Here is a 17,925-nt window from a genome sequence, read left to right as displayed (position 1 = left end):
AAGGTAGTGGACAGAAAAGTGGACAGAGAGTGAGAACCAGATATAGCGGAGGGAGATAGGGAGAGCAAGAAATGAAGACAGGACAAGATGCAGACCAGGAGAAGCAATCAGAAAAGACGGAAAGAGGAGTAGGGGGAGGGAAGTGGGAGCAGACAGATGGAGACACGAGGCTCTGCATCAGCGGGGGCCTCCAGCCCCTTGACCACTCACATCCTGTGGCTGGGGTTCCCACCAGCCTGGGCAGGCCGCCTGGCACACCCGCTCCACTGACGGGCCTCACTCATTGGGGCCACATACCTAGCAGCGCACCTGCACTCTCCAGGAGCACTGGGGCCTGGGGACCACGATCTCCCCCTGGCCCCACCCCCCAGAGAAAACAGAACTCAGAGAGGCCTGGGGGTCACTGGCAGGGGTCACCCTACCTCGGACCTCCATGCGGATGCTGCTCTCAATGCCATTGGCCACAAACTTGAGCTCAGCACCATGCAGGCTGGCAGGCACTGAGCGGATGGTGACAGTGTGCCGGGTGCCATCTCGGCGGATCACGTACACGTTGCTGGCCTTCAGAGACTGCCCGTCCAGGAACCACTCGCCCGCCGAAGCCAAAGTGAGGTCCACAGAGAAGGTCACCTCACTGCCCTCCACTGCCTCCACTGCCTTCAGAGGTGTCTTCACAGCCAGCTGAGGAACTGCAGGTGGGAACTTCAGGAAGAAGCAGGGCCCCTGCCCTCGCCTCCTCTTTCCCTAAAGCCCAGGAGCCAAATGCCTCCTCCTCCAGGAAGCCCACCGGAAGGTGCATGGCTCAGGAGTGAGTGGGGACAAGTTAGAGCCACCCAAGATCCCCTCCAAATCCCAGAAACCTGGGAGTGACAGGGCAGCTGTGCCACCTAGTCCCCTAGGGCTTGTGGACACAAATAGGTTCCTGGGGGCTCAAGTCCTGTCTCAGGGTACCTTCCCACAGAGAACACTCCAGCAGTATCAGGGCCCTGGTCCTCCCTAATAGAGAGGATTCATGGGCCACTGGGGTCACACTATACTCTAGGTCTGGGTGATTCAGAAGCAGATGCCCCACAGGCCATTACCTGCAAGCCATGGGGAGTGGAACCTTTTACACTTACCCAGGTGGACAGTCCCTGGAAACTCAAGGTAATGGCTCTGGCCAAAGCTGTTCACAGCTGACACCCGGAACTGGAAGTCCCCCTCCTCGGCCACACCAGCCACAGTCAGCTTGGGTGTGGCAACCCACTCGGCCTCGTGGCACCGGCTCCAGGTGTGGGTGCCCAGTCGCTTCTTCTCCACCAGGTAGCCATCAATGGCAACGGGACGGTCCCCATGGGGTGGGGGGGACCAGCTGAGGGTCACGGAGCTCTCTGTCCTAGCCTTCACCACAGGGGCCTCAGGAGCATGCAGGGGCGGCTTCCTGGGGGCTGGGCAGAGCACAGGCCCCTGTCACTTATTGGGATCCCCTTCCCCAAGTCCAGGATCACCCAGGAGAAGGGCATCACAGAATCCCAGCTCTGAAATGGCCACAACCCAGCAGGCCCGGGGGCGGAGCGGTGCGGAAGGCCAGCCTAAGGGGAGGCTGTGGGCCCGTGACTCCTGGCCCTGCCCTCTGGCCACTTTTCTACTTGTAGCAGAAAAGGCATCCTGGCTTCCGCAGCCACACTGCCCAGGGCCACCATGAGCTGTCCATGTGGCCTGGGAACAGACATCTTCTAGTTCTCAGCCTTGACCTCGACAGAGCATTGGGGTCTTGGGCTGGGCAGTGGCTGAGGCAGGGCACAGCGACCTTCCCAAAGGTGCTGAGGCCCGTGTGCAAGGGTAGGATAGGGAACTGCCACCCAATCTACAATACGGACACCAAAGGCCACAAAAAGAAGAAATGCTCACATAGGACGACACACACGTGTGCATACACTGTGCTTCTAGAACAATCTGCAGCTTCTAATTTGGTTGGTGGGTTAGAGGGCCACCAAGACTCCCACTTTCCATAGTGAGGGAGGGCTGCAAACAACTCGGGGTCTAAGGGAACCAGAACTACACCCTCCCTGCAGCTGCTGAGCACAAGCCCACCCAGCATGCTCCACGCCAAACAAGGGGCATAGTCGTCAGTCGGAGGAGCACTCCCCAGGCCCTTACCTGACACGAAGAACTGGGTGGACGTCCGGCAGTCCCCAGCCACGAAGGCCACCTCGCCCACGTCCTCCAGGCTGCACTGGGAGATGGTCAGTGTGTGGCACGTGCCTTCAGTGGTGATGGCCACGCGGCCCCCAGCCACCACCTCCTCGTGGTTCCGCAGCCAGCGGACGGGTTCCTCGGGCCTGGCCAGCTCTACGTAGAACATGGCAGTGTCTCCGACTCGCACCGCCGTCTTCCTCGGGAGCTTTCGGATTAGGTTGCCTAGGGTGGGCAGAGCCAGCGGCTGGTCAAACGGAACCCCGCCCGCCGCCCTCCAGTCTCGTGGGTTCCCGCCCTGCAACCAGCCCACCCTCCGTGTCCTGTGCCCTGGCCGCCCACCTCGCACCGCGAGCTCGGCCACCGTGCGGCTGCCCTCGGCCATCTCGCAGATGTACACGGCGTCGTCGTCGGCCGAGACATTGTGCACTGTCAGCCGGCGCTCCGTACCCGCCTCCTCTATGGCGTACTTGGAGCTGGCCCACAGCCGCGTCTCTTCTTTGTACCACGCGGCCTCCGCGGTCGGCAGCGGCACCTCGCATTGGAACGTGGCCGACTCTTTTTCCTGCACCTCCAGGTCCTGCAGCCGCTTCCTGAAGGGCACCGCGGGCTCTGCGGGGAGAGGGCGGATGAGCCAGGCGCCGTGATGGGGCGAAATAGGGAGGCGGGTAGGGGCACCGGGAGTGTGGTGGGTGGGAACGGAAGCAAAGGCAGGAACAGGAAATTAGAGGATGGAGCAACAGCAGGAGTAGGGGGAGCTGGTGAGGGACGGCAGGGTGGGGCTGGGGGCAGGAGTATGGTGGGCAGGGCAGGGACTGTGAGGAGGAGCAGGGAGGAGGACTGGGGCAAGGAGCGAGGCAGGGGCAAGACAGAGTAAGGGTGGAGAAGCGAGCTGGGGTGGGTGCAAGGGGCCTGGGCTGGAGGTGGGTAGGAGGACCGAGGCAGGAAGAGAAGAAAGGGCAGGGGAAAGGGGACAGAACTTAAGAAAAGAGCTCCCTCCCGCCAAATATAAGAGGTCTGGAAGAAAAAAAGGAGATTGTGAAATGGGCGAAGCCACAGCCCGCAGCATCTGGAGCAGGCCCTGCTGCTGAGGCTGGCCGCGCGTGGGATCCCGCGCACGCACGCGACGGCGGCACGACCAGGACCCGCCCGCAAAATCGCCAAACTCCGAGTTCTGGATGTGGGCCAGGCCCTGCTGCCGCAGGCGTTTTCCCCACGCAGCTTCTGCAGGGACCCCCGGAGGGAGGGGGCATTTTCCCCGCAAAAATGAGGAAACTAGGGCACTCGTGCGAAAGTTGACGCATCCTGTCCGAGATCCTACAGCGGGTGAGACGTGTAAGAAGGCGGAAGCGGGACTCCCAGCACATCGAGAGGCCGGTGTTAGGAGCAAAGAATAAACGGGCCTCCCAACAAAACCTGCCCACACGTGTCCCCAGTGCCCCAGGGAGCCCCAGTCCCGTACGGGAGCCTGCAAACTGGCTCAGAGCCACCTCAGGCTGCACTGTGCTCGCTCCTGCCCTTCTTCTCTTCTGGCCAGGGAGACCCTCTTAGCAGCCGAGGGAGAGGGAGGGCCACCGGGCACCCTGACTGTCTCCCAGGAGAATGCTAGTACAAAGAACTTTCTTCTTTACTCGTGTGACTCACAAAGACAGAGGACAGACTAAGGATCATCCCATGCCGCCCCCGCATTTTGCGGGCAGGGAAGGACCAGAGCCGCCAGGACCTCCAACTCCGCATCCGCCATGCAACAAACAAGACGCGAGAGATGGGAAGAGCCTGGCCTGCGCTCATCCACAGTGACGCGGCAGGGGTGCTTAGCGCCCACGCTCACCTCGCACGACGACCAGCACCGAGCTATAGGTCTGGCCCACAAGGTTGGACGCCGTGCAGGTATAGAGGCCGCGGTCCGACTGCTTGCAGAAGAGGATCTTAAGTACAAAGTTCTCCTGCGCGTCCTCGTACACCACGTGCCGCCGACCCTCGACCACCAGCTGCCCGTCCTTCTTCCACACGGTCTCGGGCTTGGGCTCGCCAGTCACGTAGCAGCTGAGGCGTGCGTGCTTGCCTTCAGTCACGGTGCAGGTGCGCGTGCCGGTGCCAGGCGGCGAGGCGGGGGCGCCCTCCACTCGCATGGCTTCGCGCCGCCGCTGCAGGTGCGCCAGCAGCGCTGCGGTGGAAGTCCCAGGTGGGCCTGCCGCGTCAGCATCAGTGTCCACCGTGAGCGCGGCGGCTGCGCTGGCGCTGCCCAGCGGGTTCTCGGCGCGCACCGTGTAGGTACCGCCGTCGCGCGGCCGCGCAGCCTGGATGCGCAGTGCGCTCGCCTCACCGCTGGCCTCCACGCTCACTCGGGGGCCGTCTGGCGAGCCCAGGCGCCGCCCGTCCTTGGCCCAGCTCACGGCCATGGGCGGCGAGCCGCGCACGCGGCAGCGGAAAGTGGCCTCAGCTCCCTCGTGTACGCGGATAGACGTGGGCCGCAGCAAGAAGTGGGGTGCCTGCTCCGCGCACGCGGCCTCAGCGTTCACCTGCAGGCCCACGGCCGCGAAGGCTTCGCCGATGGCGTTGCGTGCGCGGCACACGTACTGTCCGCTGTCACCAAGTGCCAGGTCCAGGATGGTGAGGCAGTATAGGTCGCCGTCCTGGGCCAGGCGGAAGCGAGCGCCCGCCTCCACCGGCTGCCGATCCTTCTCCCAGCTCACCTGCGGCGTGGGATTGCCCACGATCTGGCAGCTCAGCGTGGCATCCTTGCCCACCGACACCACAAAGGCCTTAGGCCTGGTCAGGAAGCGGGGTGCGCCGCTGAATGAAGAGTGATCCATGGTGGTGGGTGCGGCCAGGGGGACCTGTGAGCTGGATGGGGAAGGTCATAGTGGGAATGAGCTCTGAACCAGCCACTTTTGTCCCCACTTGTCCACCTCATCCATCTAGTGCCATCTGGAGAACCCAGGTTAACCCAGGTGGATGTCTGCACATGCCATCCCCATCTCAGTCCCACCCCTCCCCCAACCCTACCCCCGCAGGCAATGTCAGAAGGCATTGTAGTCCAGAAGTGCAGATTTGCCCCTTTCTGGACATTTGTGGTCTGGCTCCACCCCAAAACTGGTTCTCCTAATGGACGAACTTCTCCTCCCTACCCCCAGCTTCAGTCCCGCAGCCCTGACTCCAGGTCCAGCTGAACACCTGTCCCAGAGCACCGCACCAGCAGCCTGTGTGCCCTCCTCCCTTGCAGCATCACACTGCAGTGCCTGCCTCTTCCCCCACCAGCCAGGCAGATCTGTGGTGTCCCCCCTGGGTTGGGGCTCACCTTACCTCTCCTGGGGCCCTCCACTCTTTCAACCCCTGGGAGGTTGTGCTCATCAGTGAGCAAGGATGGTATGGAAACCCTGCAGCCAGGCAAGCTCCTCCTAAAACCCAAGCCCCAGTTCACAGGGCTGGCTGGCCCCTTGCCGTGAGCGCCTGTCATCCCTTTGGAGCTTGCACATTCAGCAGTGTGCTTGCAGAGGACAGTGGAGAATTCCCCAGGAAGAGCCAGGGACATCCAGGCTGAGAACAGCTAGGCCCACTAGCTGGACCTAACCAGGGGGGCTGCTGGTAGCCTGGTCACTCTGTGGTTCCAGCAGCTGGACTGAAGGCCCCAAGTGACTCTGATCTCTGCCCACCCCAGGCGATCCCTAGCTGTTCCCAGCACAGGTGGGTGAAGCAAGACGGGCCCCTGCCTACCCCGGGCTTCTGTAAGAACAACAAGCACAATGGGCCTCACTAGGCCCCTGGCTGACCCCAAGTTCCTTAACTCCCTCCGCCCCAGGACTGGGGTGATGTTCCTGGGTCCTCTGCTGTGATTCAGGACCTAATCCCCCTTAATCCCCCTGGAGGAGGCTGAGCCCAGACCAGCCTGCTGACTCACTGTGCAGTCAGCACCTCTATCCCCCATCTCGCCAGCCACTTCCCCCACCCCATGGCCTAGCTGGGCTGGGCAGGCCTGGGAGGACCTGAGCGGGTGGCCATCCAAGCCCTGCCTCCATGGACACCCCCCTGGGCCATAATATCCCTCTGTGAAAGGGTTACTTAGACACCAGGGACCTGAGAGCAGTGAACTCCCCAATCATATAGTCAGCATGTGGGTTCCCCAAGATAGGACATGCATCCTCCCCACCAACACACCCAGAGCAGGTGCCAGAGAAGCTGCTCCGAGCTCATGAGCAAGCATGTTGTGGGGAGACTGCCACAGCCTGAGCCTCTGGGGGCCAAAAGGACAGAGACTGGAAAGGAGCTCCCATCTCTGCTCGTGCTTAAGAGGAGGCTGCCCCAGCCCTTGATGGTACACAGGCTGCCCCCGGCCTGGCAAGGGTGAGCAGAGACTCCGAGATCCTCTCAGGCTATAGGGGACTGTACCAACGCCCTGCTCCCAGTCCAAGGCCTACACTCCCTACCCTGATGCAGCTGACTCCATGGGGTCAGAGGAGGCTCACCGAGTCATAACAGCCTCAGAGCCCCACGGCAGCCCTGCCAGGCAGGCGTCCCCATCAGTCAGCAGGGCCGGGCACCCTAAGCACGTGCCCAAGGACTCTGGATCCTCCTTCATTCAGGCTGTGCGGGGGAAGGGACCATGAAAGCCCACCTCTAGGCACAGGGATACCTGCAGCAGCCTCTTCCTCTCCTTGACATATTGGCAGGAACAGGCCTCAGGAGGGGGACCCAGCTATGACCTCAGCCCCAGCCTCCCAGGAGGCCCCTCCTCCCTTAGATGCCCTCCTGGGAAGGCAGCTTCCTGTGGACCCTCTGCTGGGCACTGGAGTCTCATTCCAGGGCTGAGACCTCACCTGGGGTCATTCCTACCCCGCACTCCATGCCCCCCATCCACTTGCTTCTGCAGCACTTGGCCACTCTCGGGTCTGGGTCTGCGTGGCCCTGGACCATGTTCTGGATGAGCTGGGGTGGGAAGTGGCTCTAGCCCAACAGCAGAAACCCGCCCCCACCCTGCTGCCCCCACCCTTCCAGCAGTGCACTCCAAGGACAGCTCCTGGAACTTTGCCCCCAGACCCCCGGCCCCACTTCCCGCACTCCACGGGAAATTCTTTCCTGGAGTCAGGTGTCACTGCCCCTCTGGCTGTCCCCTTCACTGAGCCAACAGGCCCAAAATAGCCCCAGCTGTCAGCGGGCATCCATCTCAGCAGAGCTGGGGGCAGGGCTGGCTGGACCCCCAGTCCACTGTGGAGCAGGGGTTGGGGGGTGGGGGAATTGGGGAGGCACAGCCCCAGCCTCCCAGCCTGGCTGCTCCCTTCCTGCATGAGGGCCCAGCTCAGATCACCATGGGGCAGGAGCTGGAATCCAGGGCCCCAACCAGAGAGCAGCACAGCCTGCCTGGAACCCCACCCTAAGCCCCTCAGTCCCTTAGAGCCATGACCTTCAGCCAAGCCACCCTAGAGGGAGGGGTGGCACATAGGATGGCCCCTACGCTTGCCCACTCTGCCTCCTCACCTGTCTCTACAGGAGAACTTGGGGTGGCGGATGCCTAGGCCAAGGGCTCAGACGGTGGGACAGGGGCCACCCGGTTTCACCTCCCTCTGAGGGCCCAGGACCGACACAGCTCCGGCCAGCAGCCTGTCCTCCACACTCCTGCCGGTCCTCAGACTGGACAGGGACAGAGGACAGGCAAACGCTGTCAGCTGGAGAAGGCTGGCCCGCCCCCACCCTGCCCCCACCACGGGCCAGGCAGCCCAGCCCAGTTCCAAAATAGCCTGGCTGTCACTGCCCTGATTGGGTTTCAGGGAGGCAAAGGGCAGAGGCTCAGGGTGGCTGGGGGAAAGGAGGAGACCCCTGATGATGTGGGCCTGACACAGCCCCTGGCTGGTCAGGACCCCTCCTCAATCAGCGTTTGGAGTGCAGGCTGAGAGGGAGCCCAGGAGAGCAGGGACCACTCCTAGGGGACCCAGGATCATCCAGGGGGTACCACTGACTGAGATAATGGTCACATTGGGTAGTCAGAACCTTAGTTTCCTCACTGACACAGTGGGGCACAGAGGATGTGGGAGCCAAGCTGGGTGTCAGGCAAGGACATGAGCCCTGATGCTGGCTTAAGGGCAGGAGTAAGGCAGGGGTCTGCCCATGGAAAGGCCCTAGGCTCAGGTGGGGTGCAGAGGCCACCCTTGTATCCTGCCCTGGCTCTGCCCTCAGATGAGGTCCACTCCAGGGAGAGCCTCCTGTTTTTGATCTAGGTTCCCCAGAGGCAGGGGACTGGCCTTTTCCTAGGAGAAGCCCCACTGGGCAGCCCCCTACCCAGCTCCCAGTTAGGCCCCTGCCAGGCCAAGCGTACCTATGTCCCTGGATAGCCTGGCACCCTGACCACACTTATCTCTGAGTGGAGGCCGTGGGGACAGGAGAGGGGGCAGCTCTCCTGGAGCCACCTACAACACCTACCCCCTGTCCTTCTTGCCCACCCCTCGGCCCACGCCCCCTGCACCTGCCTGATCCAGGGCCTCTCCTTGGTCCCATGGTGGGTGCTCCCAAGGTCTTGGTCATCTCAGGCCACTGTAAGAAGACTGGGGCTTCGACAGCATTTATTGCTCACGGTTTTGAAGGATGCAAGTCCGAGATGAAGGTGCTGGCAGATCAGTGTCAGCTGAGCACCCTTTCCTGGGTCTCAGCCGGTGTCCTCTCACTGTGGCCTCATGTGATAGAGAGAGACCTCTGGTCTTCCTCTCCTTATAAGGACACTGATTCCATCATGGAGGCCACCCTCACGACTCTTTCTAACCTTAATCACCTCCCAAAGGTCCCACCACCTCACACGTCACATTGGGGCTTGGGGCTTTCACATGTGAATTTGAGGGAAAACATTCAATCCATAGTACCCAGTGATGAAGAAAAACCTCAGAGGGGGTGCTCAGCCCACATGGCACAGCCCACAGCTGGTGCGTGTGTGTGTGCATGTGTGTGTCTGCTGCACACCTCCTAAGACACAGCCCTGGAAGGGGGAGAAGACGGCATGCTGGCTAGCTCTCTTGGAATAAGGGAAGCCCAGAGGAGATACACGTGCGCTCTGCACACTTTTTATAGAGGAGCCTCTATGTCTTCCACAGCCCACCCTCCTCCTCTATCCCCTCCCCATCTTGTATCCTCTATGGCCCACCCTCCTTTCTGCTCTCTTTCTGAGTCACTGTCCCCACACTCCCAGTGGAGGACAGGCCTGTGTCTTCAGTCCTAGGAGATGAGAGACTCCAGGCTCAGCATCTCCTGGACCTCTTGGCTCTTAAGACCCACCCAACTCCTTTCTTGGGGATAGGTCCCAGGTCAGCTGTGCATCTCTTGGCACTCACAGGAGCCCACTCTCCTCAGTGTCAGCATTCCAGCAGAGGGTGCTGCGCACTTGGCCAGACAGGTGTCAACAATCCGTGCACCTTCTGCACCCATAGAAACAGTGGCAGCCACCTCACAGGGCTCGGCAGTAAGAGCAGATTCCCATCGCCCACTGGATCCCCTGAGACTTTCAGTCTCTGTCTGAGGACACTCTTGCTTGGAGGCTTCCCATCCCCAACTGCATTCACCACCCATTGTGTCCCTTGGACCAACACTCCCATCCTCAAGGAAGTGAATGCAAAACTAAGTGGGTTCCCAGGGTGTCTCTCATCTCATCATACACAGAGTCCAGGTAAAGACGCAGTTGCATATTCTGGGGGAAGAGGGTTTCAATCCCTTGTAATGTTTTAAAAGGCAGACATTTGCAAAGCTTAACTCACTTGTGAATAATGCAGGTGAAGTCAGTGCACGTCCCACATGAAAAACAAAGATGTGTAGTAACAGTTTCCAGGGCTTCACGTTAAGATCTCACTGGAATCCCCATTGTCCCCCCAACATAGTGTTTCCCCTTTTACAGCAGAGAAACCTGAGGCACAGAGTGGCTGGAGCGATTTGCTCAAGTTTACACACAGACAGGCATCACCCAGTTTCTCCTGAGTATAGATGACAAACAGAGCATTACCAGGGCAACGGGATGATGCCGTGCGTCGTCACAGCCTGCATGGCATCCTAGAACAAAAAGGGAGCATTAGTGACAAAACAAGTGAAATCCAAATAAACTCAGGAGCTTAGTTTTGAAAAAGTGTGTAGCAACTTAGAAATTCTGCGGAGGCACAAAGGCAAACAGTTTAAAGACAGCAATCCTGCTCATAGGTGGACAGAAGGGGTTTTTTAATTTCAATTACAGTTGACATTTAATACAATTTTATATTACTGTCAGATATACAGCATGTGCTTACGCATTTATATAATTTACAAAGTGATCCTCTGATAAGTCAAGTACCCACTTGGCATTATATATGGTTATTAAAATATTATTGCTGTAGCTGGGACTTCCAAAGCTGAATGATAATGGTGAAAGTGGACATCTTTGTCTTGTTTTTGATCTTAAGGAAAACACTTTTAGCTTTTCCCCATTGTGTATGATGTTAGCTGTGGCTTTGTCATATATGGCCTTCTTTATGTTTGCTCTATTCCCACTTTGCTGAGAGTTTTTATCATAAATGGATGCTGGATTTTGTCAAATGCTTATTCTGCATCTATTAATATGATCATATAATTTCTATCCTCTATTTTGTTTATGTGGTATATCACATTAATTGATTTGTGGGTATTGAATAAATTAACAAATCCCATTTGATCATGGTGTATGATCTTTTTAATGTATTGCTAAATCTGGTTGCTAATATTTTGTTGAGGATTTTTGCAGCTATGTTCATCAGGGATATTGGCCTATAATTTTTTTTTTTTTTTTTTTTTTTGTGGTGTCTTTGTCTGGTTCGGGAATCAGGGTAATGGTGGCCTCATATTATGAGCTTGGGAACCTTCTCTTCGATTTTTTGAAATTGTTTGAGAATGATAGGTGCTAATCATTTTCTGAATATTTGATAAAATTCACCTGTGATTATCTTCTCCAGAGCTTTTTAAAAATTATTTAATTGGTTTCAAGTATACGGTACATTAGTTAGACATCTAGATAGTTCATAAAACAATCCGTCCACTTGCTCCCTCCCTCCCCTGACCCTCCACCTAGCCAACGTATTAATGCTAACTGTATTCCTTATGCCATGCTCCCCATCCCCATGACCATCCATCAGCTACTAATTCATACTTCTTTAACCCTTCATCCCATTCTCCCAGCCCTCCAAACTCCCCTCCCTTCTTTCTGTTACCAAATTGTAAACTGTATTTGTGAGTCTGTTTTTGATTAGTTTGTTCTTTTTATTCCTTAGATTCCGCATATAAGTGAAATCATATAGTGTTTATCTTTCTCTGTCTGACTTAAATACCTTCTAGGCCCATCAAAGCAATATCTTTTTTCATCTCCTTCCTTTTAATCTGTGTGTGTCTTTTAATCTGAAGTGAGTCTTTTGTATTTTTTCTTCTTAAAGAAATCCCTCCAACATTTCCTATAATACTGGCTTGGTGGTGATAAATTTCTTTAGCTTATTTTTGTCTGGGAAGATCGTTATCTGTCCTTCAACTCTAAATGATAGCTTTGCTGGATAAAGTATCCTTGATTATAGATCCTGGATCTTCGTCCTGTCAAATATTTGTTGACAAGCCTTTCTGACCTGCATAGATTCTTTTGAGAAATCAGCTGCCAGTCTTATGGGTGTTTCCTTATAAGTAATTATCTGTTTTTCTCTTGCTGCTTTTAATATTCTTTCTTTGTATTTAACCTTTGGCATTTTAATTATGATGTGTCTTGGTGTAGGCCTCTTTGGATCACTGATTTTTGGAATTCTCTGTGCTTCCTGGGGTTTTATGTCCATTTCTTTCACCAGGTTAGGGAAGTTTTCCATCATTATTTCTTCAAACAGCTGTTCAACACCTTGATTTTCTTCAGTTACACCGATCAGATGGATATTTGGACCCTTAATAGTTTCCCATATGCTCCTTAAATTATTTTTATAGTCTTGGCTTCTTATCTCTTGCCATTCTAACTGAGTGTCCTTGGCTTTCCCGTCCTCTAGATATTTGATCCTCTACTTTATTCACTTTGTTTATTCCTTTGTTTTTTCCATTTAATATACTTCTCATCTCAGATAATGTTCTTCGTTTCAGACTTGTTCTCATTTCCATTTTTATGTTTTTTATCTCTTTGCTGAATTTGTCTACACTTCCCAAAAGTTCATTGATCATCTTTATAACCAGTGTTTTGAACTCTGCATCTGTTAGATTACTTGACTCCATTATATCTGGACCTCTGTTCTGTTCTGTCATATGGTTTCTGCTTCTTTGTCTTCCCATTTTGGCGGCCTTTCTGTGTCCGCTTCTATGTACTAAAGAAAGCTCCTAAGTCTCCTGGTCTTATTAGTGTGGATTTGTGAAGTAGGTGTCCAGGGACACAGTCCTGAGAGGGGTTCAGCTGCAGGCCAAACGTAGCCCAAGCCTCTGCCCCTCCAGGGCCACTTGTTAAGATTCAGCAGGCAATCCACAGATGCTGTGCTTATAGTTGCCTTAAAAGACCACACCAGAATTGGAAGCCAGCTGCCTCCAGTGTGAGTCTAGTTGCTGCTCAGCAAGGAGTACCTGACTCACTGAGGACACACCTGGATGTGGCTTGGGTGGCGCTGCGAGTTGGGGGAAACAAGGTTTCAGGGAATCCTCTGGGCGGAGCGACCTTTGTTATCCAGTTTGATGATGTCACGGCTATGGTCACACTGTGTCCATGCACTGGGAGAGGGAAGGGCTCAACAGAGAACGATGGATACCTATGGCACTTCTATATAGAGCAAGTCTCGCCTAAGCCCTCACTCCGACAACTCAGTGTCCCCCTGTAAGTTCCTGGTGCCCGCTGTGAGCAGCCGAATCAGCACTGATGCTCAGAGCAAGCAGGTCTGTCACTCTGAAAATCCGCTCGCGGGCATGGCCACAGCCTCCGTCTCACTCAGCCGCTCGAGATAGGATAGCCCTATGTGCTCACCTTGACCTACCTTCTGCTGTTGCAGGGTGCTTTCTCGGATTTCTCCCTAGTTGTATGGCTTGTTTTTCTAGATCCTAGGCTATTTTTCCTTGCTGCTGCTCCTTGTTTCCATCACAACTTTGATTTGGTTGCCAGAGAGATGAACAGAGCCTCTATCATCTATCCCATTTTTTTCTCTGTGTCCAGAGTTTTGTTGGGAGTTTTTTGATTACGGGTAATATTTCATTAGTTCAGATTTTTTGTTTCTTCTTGATTCAGTCTTCAAAGATTGCATATTTCTAGGAATTTTTTCATTTTTTCCAGATCATCCAATTTATTGGCATAATTGCAGTATTTTTTCAAATGATCCTTTGTATTTCTGGGTGTCAGTTGTCACATCTTTCAATTCTGATTTTATTTATTTGGGTCCTCTCTTTTTCTTGATGAGTCTGGTTACAGGTTTATCAATGTTATCTTTTCAAAGAACCAGCTCTTTGTTTCATTGATCTTTTGTATTGTTTTTCTTGATTTTATTTCATTTATTTTCACTCTGATCTTTATTATTTCCTGCCTTTTACTCACTTAGGGCTTCGTTTGTTCTTTTTCTTTAGTTCCTTTAGGTGTAAGATTAGATTGTTTCTTAGAGACTATTCTTGTTTCTTGCGGTAGGCCTGTATTACTATGAATTTCCCTCTTAGGACTGCTTTTGCTCTATCCTATAGATTTTGGGTCATTAGGTTTTCATTTTCATTTGTCTCAAGGTATCGTTTGATTTCTTTCTTGATCTTATTGTTAACCCATTCATTGTTTAGTAGCATGTTATTAGGCTTCATGTGTTTGCGTTTTGCGGGGGTGGGGGGTTCTTGTATTTAATTTCTAGTTTTATATCATCGTGGTTGGAGAAGATACGTGACATGATTTCAATCTTCTTAAATTTATTGAGATTGGTTTTATGGCCTAACATATGGTCTATTTTGGAAAATGTACCCTGTGCACTTGAAAAGAATGTATATTCTGCTGCTTTGGGCTGGGCTGAAATGCTTTAAAAATATCAATTAAATTCATCTGGTCTAATGTGTCATTTAAGGCTGCTGTTTTCTTATTGATTTTCTGTCTGGAAGATCTGTCCATTGGTGTCAATGGGGTGTAAAGTCCCCTACTGTATGACTGTCGATGTCTCTTTTTATGTCCGTCAATATTTGTTTTGCATATTTTGGTGCTCCTATGTTGGGCACATAAATGTTTACCAAAATTATATCCTCTTGTTGGATTGATTCCTTTTTCATTATGTAATGATGATCTCTTCTTCTTATAGCTTTTGTTTTAAAACCTATTTTGTCTGGTATAAACATTGTTACCCCTGCGCTCACTTCAGTTGTACATATAATAAAATTGGAATGACACAGAGAAGATTAGCATGGCCCCCGCGCAAGGATGACACACAAATTCGTGAAGAATTCCATATTTTTTTTATGAACTATATAGTTGTCTAACCAATGTACTATATACTTAAACTAATTTAAAAGAAAAAAGTATTGTTACCCCAGCTTTTTTTCCCATTTGCATGTAATATCTTTTTCCTCTCTTTACTTTCAGTTCATGTGTGTGTTTCCAATCTGAAGTGGGTCTCTTGTAGACATCATATGCATGTGTCTTGTTTTCTTATCAATTCAATCACTCTATCTTTTGATTGGAACATTTAATCCATTTAAATTTAAAGTAATTATTGATAGGTACATAGTTATTGCCACTTTATTATTTATATTTATGTTCTCTCCCTCCTTTTTCTTAAAGCAATCCCTTTAACATTTCTAGTAAAACTGGTTTTATGGTGATGAACTCCTTTAGCTTTTTTTTTTTTTTTTTTTTTTTTTTTTTGGTCAGGGAAGCGCTTTACCTCTCCTTCAATTTTAGATGATAGCCTTGCTGAGTAGAGTAATCTTGATTGTAGGTCCTTGCTTTTCATCACTTTGAATATTTTGTGCTAATCTCTTCTGGCTGGCAACATTTCTGTTGTGAAATCAGCTGACAGTCTCATGGGAGGTCCTTTGTAGGTAACTAACTGCTTTTCTCTTGCTACTTTTAAGAGTCTCTCTCTATCTTTAACCTTTGGCATTTTAATTATGATGTGTTTTGGTGTGAGCCTCTTTGGGTTCATCTAGTTTGGCACTCTCTGTGCTTCCTGGACTTATATGTCTATTTCTTTTGTCAGGTTAGAGAAGTTTTCAGTCATTACTTCTTGAAATAGGTTTCCAATCCCTTCCTCTCTCTTTTCTCATTTTGGTACTCTTATAATGCAAATATTGTTACACTTGATTTTGTCCCAAAGGTCCCTTAAACTATCCTCATTTTTTTATTCTTTTTTTTTTTTTGCTGTTCTAATTCAGTGTTTTCTGCTACCTTATCTTCCAAATCATTGATTTGATTCTCTGCATTATCTAATCTATTGTTGATTCCTTCTAGTATATTTTTCATTTCAGTTATTGTATTTTACTTTTTAAAATGATTTCTATGTCCTTTTTTTAATGCTTACTATCTCTTTTTTGAAGTTCTCATTAAGTTCTTTGAGCGTCCTTATAGCTAGTGTTTTGAAATCTGTGTCCAGTAGATTGCTTCCCTCTGTTTTGTTTAGTTCTTTTTCTGGAGCTTTGTTCTGTTCTTTCACTTGGGACATATTTCTTTGTCTCCTCATTTTGGCTGCCTCCTCATGTTTGTTTCTATGTAATAGGTAGACTTATAGTGTTGGCAGGGTAGCCTTGTATAGTAGGTGTCCTGAGGGGCCCAGTGGTGCAGTCTCCTTGATCACCTGAGCCAGGTGCTCCAAGAGTGTCCCTTGTATGGGTCTGTGTGCCCTCCTGTTGTAGCTGAGCCTTGGATGTTGTTGGCATGTCAGTGGGTGGGACTGACACTCAGCCTGAAGGGTTGTGAGGGTTGGTCACAACTACAGAGTAGCAGCTGCTGTTTAGGGGCTGACTCCCTGGAGCAGGATTTGACCCAGTGCACTATGCTGCTTGCCAAGACCCTGCTTTGGGTCTGCTGCTTGTGGAGTAAATTGAGCAGTGCTCTGTTATGATATGAAGTCATCCTCAGAGTGTGTTGGTCTTGGGGCCTTTTGGGAGGGGCTCCCATGTAGGCCAAGGGATACCTTGGGCTGACTGCTGACGGTCCTGTGTGCAGGCAGAAGAGGCTGCCAGGCTGACCTGGCCTCACTCACCAGGCTAAGTGGGTACACTGGGGAGGGAGCTGATTCTGGGGGTGCTGGCTTTTATAGGTCTCTGCGAGAAAGATCTGTGGGCCCCTCCTGGGTGCAGGGAGGGTGCCCCACCAGATCCCTGGGGTATAAGGAGAGCTGGCACCTTGAAGAATGAGGTCAGGGCCTCAGGGCACATACATGCAGAGGAGAGGGACCCAAGAGTGGAGTTTACCAGCACCCTACTTGTCTCCCTGTCCACATGTGGGCTGTCCGCTTTTGGGTCTGAGTGCTCCATGCTGGGGCGTGCGTTGTCTTGGCCCCACCCAGCTCCCCACAGCATGTACCAGGGGATAGTGTTCCTGGACAAGCCACGTCCTTCTCCAGGCTGAGCTCCGGGTCCCTGCCAGGACTGCAGCGGCCCCAAGATAGGAGGCTGCCTTCTCTGGTCCATGGACCCCAACTCCCTGGGGTTGGTCTTACCCTGACCCCACTGCAGGGTAGCTGCAAAAACCCAAGAGACATGACAAGTGCTACTGAAAGGAAGTTGTCACAAAATTGCACCATGAGCCAGAAACAGTGAGGCCTAAACTTGGATCAAGAGAACGCCACACTGGACATTGCAGTTATTGGATTATGAAGCACTGATTTCCTCCCAATAGCCACAAAAGGCTGTCTCGGTGGTGGCTGCCCTCCAAAATGTTAGGAGAAAGAACTGAAGAGAAAAAATAAAAACAGACAGCTCTGCGACATCAGTTATGGGGACAGGCTGCATGGCTGAGACCAGGTCCCAGTGGGGAAGCCTTGTGTAGTCAACTCCTGCCCAAGGCCAGAGGGAGCCTGCAGGCCACCGCTGCCTGCATTCTGATGTCAGAAGCCACAGAAGACTGAGAAAAACATGTGGAAAACTCTTAGCAAACTGATAATTGTGGGGGTGTTCTAATTTGACATCCTTGTATTATTATTTGAATTTTGAACACCAAGAAAAAGAAGTGAAAGACAAAAATTAGTTCCTGGTGACCCCCACAGAGGTGATCTTCGGGTGGAGGGGAGTGGACAGTCCACCAAGACCACCCAAGATGAAGGTCCCTGTCCTGGGGGTGGGACGACTCGGATCTAAATAACGGCTTCTGTAATATGACGCGCCCCCTCTCTGTGGGAACACCACCTTCCTTTCTGCTGGGTTTATCACAAATATCCCCTTTCAAAGTCAACTTTCTCCAAGAACATGTCAGGAGCAAAATAAAATCTATTTGGAGTAAGTAAAGTTGACTCTGACAGCAGTAAAGTATTGACAACAGACACCACACACATGGATACCGTGGAAACGAAAGGATATTGTTGCCCTTACATATTGGAAACAAACTAATTCAGTTTTTTAAAGTAGAACCGTATTCCCAGTTATTAATGCGTGTTGACACGAACCATAAAGCTAAGAAGACCTTTGTCCTCTTTCCCTTGCCTGGTCCACTCCTCTCTTTAGGTCAGGACATCATGCATCGTAAAGTTCATTCAACAACAATAAACGTTGTGGAGGAAACAGTTTCTGATTCCAATCCCCTCATTCTTCTAAGGATAGTTCAAAAGCAGTTGTCCTCTCTGTTTCCATTTCAAGACCAAAGGGTAGAGGCCCTTTATT

At 52.2% G+C, this 17,925-nt stretch overlaps 1 protein-coding gene and 1 non-coding gene across 2 annotated transcripts in view; one reads left to right on the top strand and one right to left on the bottom strand.

Moving 5' to 3' along the window:
- OBSCN (obscurin, cytoskeletal calmodulin and titin-interacting RhoGEF) overlaps positions 1 to 5,443 on the bottom strand; it is a 146,681-nt gene extending 141,238 nt beyond the window's left edge. The window contains exons 1-5 of the mRNA XM_039880334.1: positions 4,007 to 5,443; positions 2,518 to 2,787; positions 2,140 to 2,400; positions 1,119 to 1,427; positions 423 to 689 (exon numbers count right to left, since the gene is read on the bottom strand). Coding sequence (XP_039736268.1) covers positions 423 to 689; positions 1,119 to 1,427; positions 2,140 to 2,400; positions 2,518 to 2,787; positions 4,007 to 4,991 — 2,092 coding nt within the window. The 5' untranslated portion in view covers positions 4,992 to 5,443. The remainder of the gene's footprint in view (positions 1 to 422; positions 690 to 1,118; positions 1,428 to 2,139; positions 2,401 to 2,517; positions 2,788 to 4,006) is intronic.
- Positions 5,444 to 14,460: 9,017 nt separating this feature from the next.
- Positions 14,461 to 14,565, top strand: LOC120616705 (U6 spliceosomal RNA). The gene has a single exon (XR_005656659.1). It is a non-coding gene; the product is annotated as a U6 spliceosomal RNA (small nuclear RNA).
- The last annotated feature ends 3,360 nt before the right edge of the window (positions 14,566 to 17,925 follow it).

The sequence above is a fragment of the Pteropus medius genome, unplaced genomic scaffold (assembly GCF_902729225.1).
Source record: "Pteropus medius unplaced genomic scaffold, Ma_sr-lr_union100, whole genome shotgun sequence".
NCBI classification, from domain to species: Eukaryota; Metazoa; Chordata; class Mammalia; order Chiroptera; family Pteropodidae; genus Pteropus; species Pteropus medius.
Note: the sequence above shows the minus strand (reverse complement) of the source record. Positions and strands in the feature narration are given on the sequence as shown.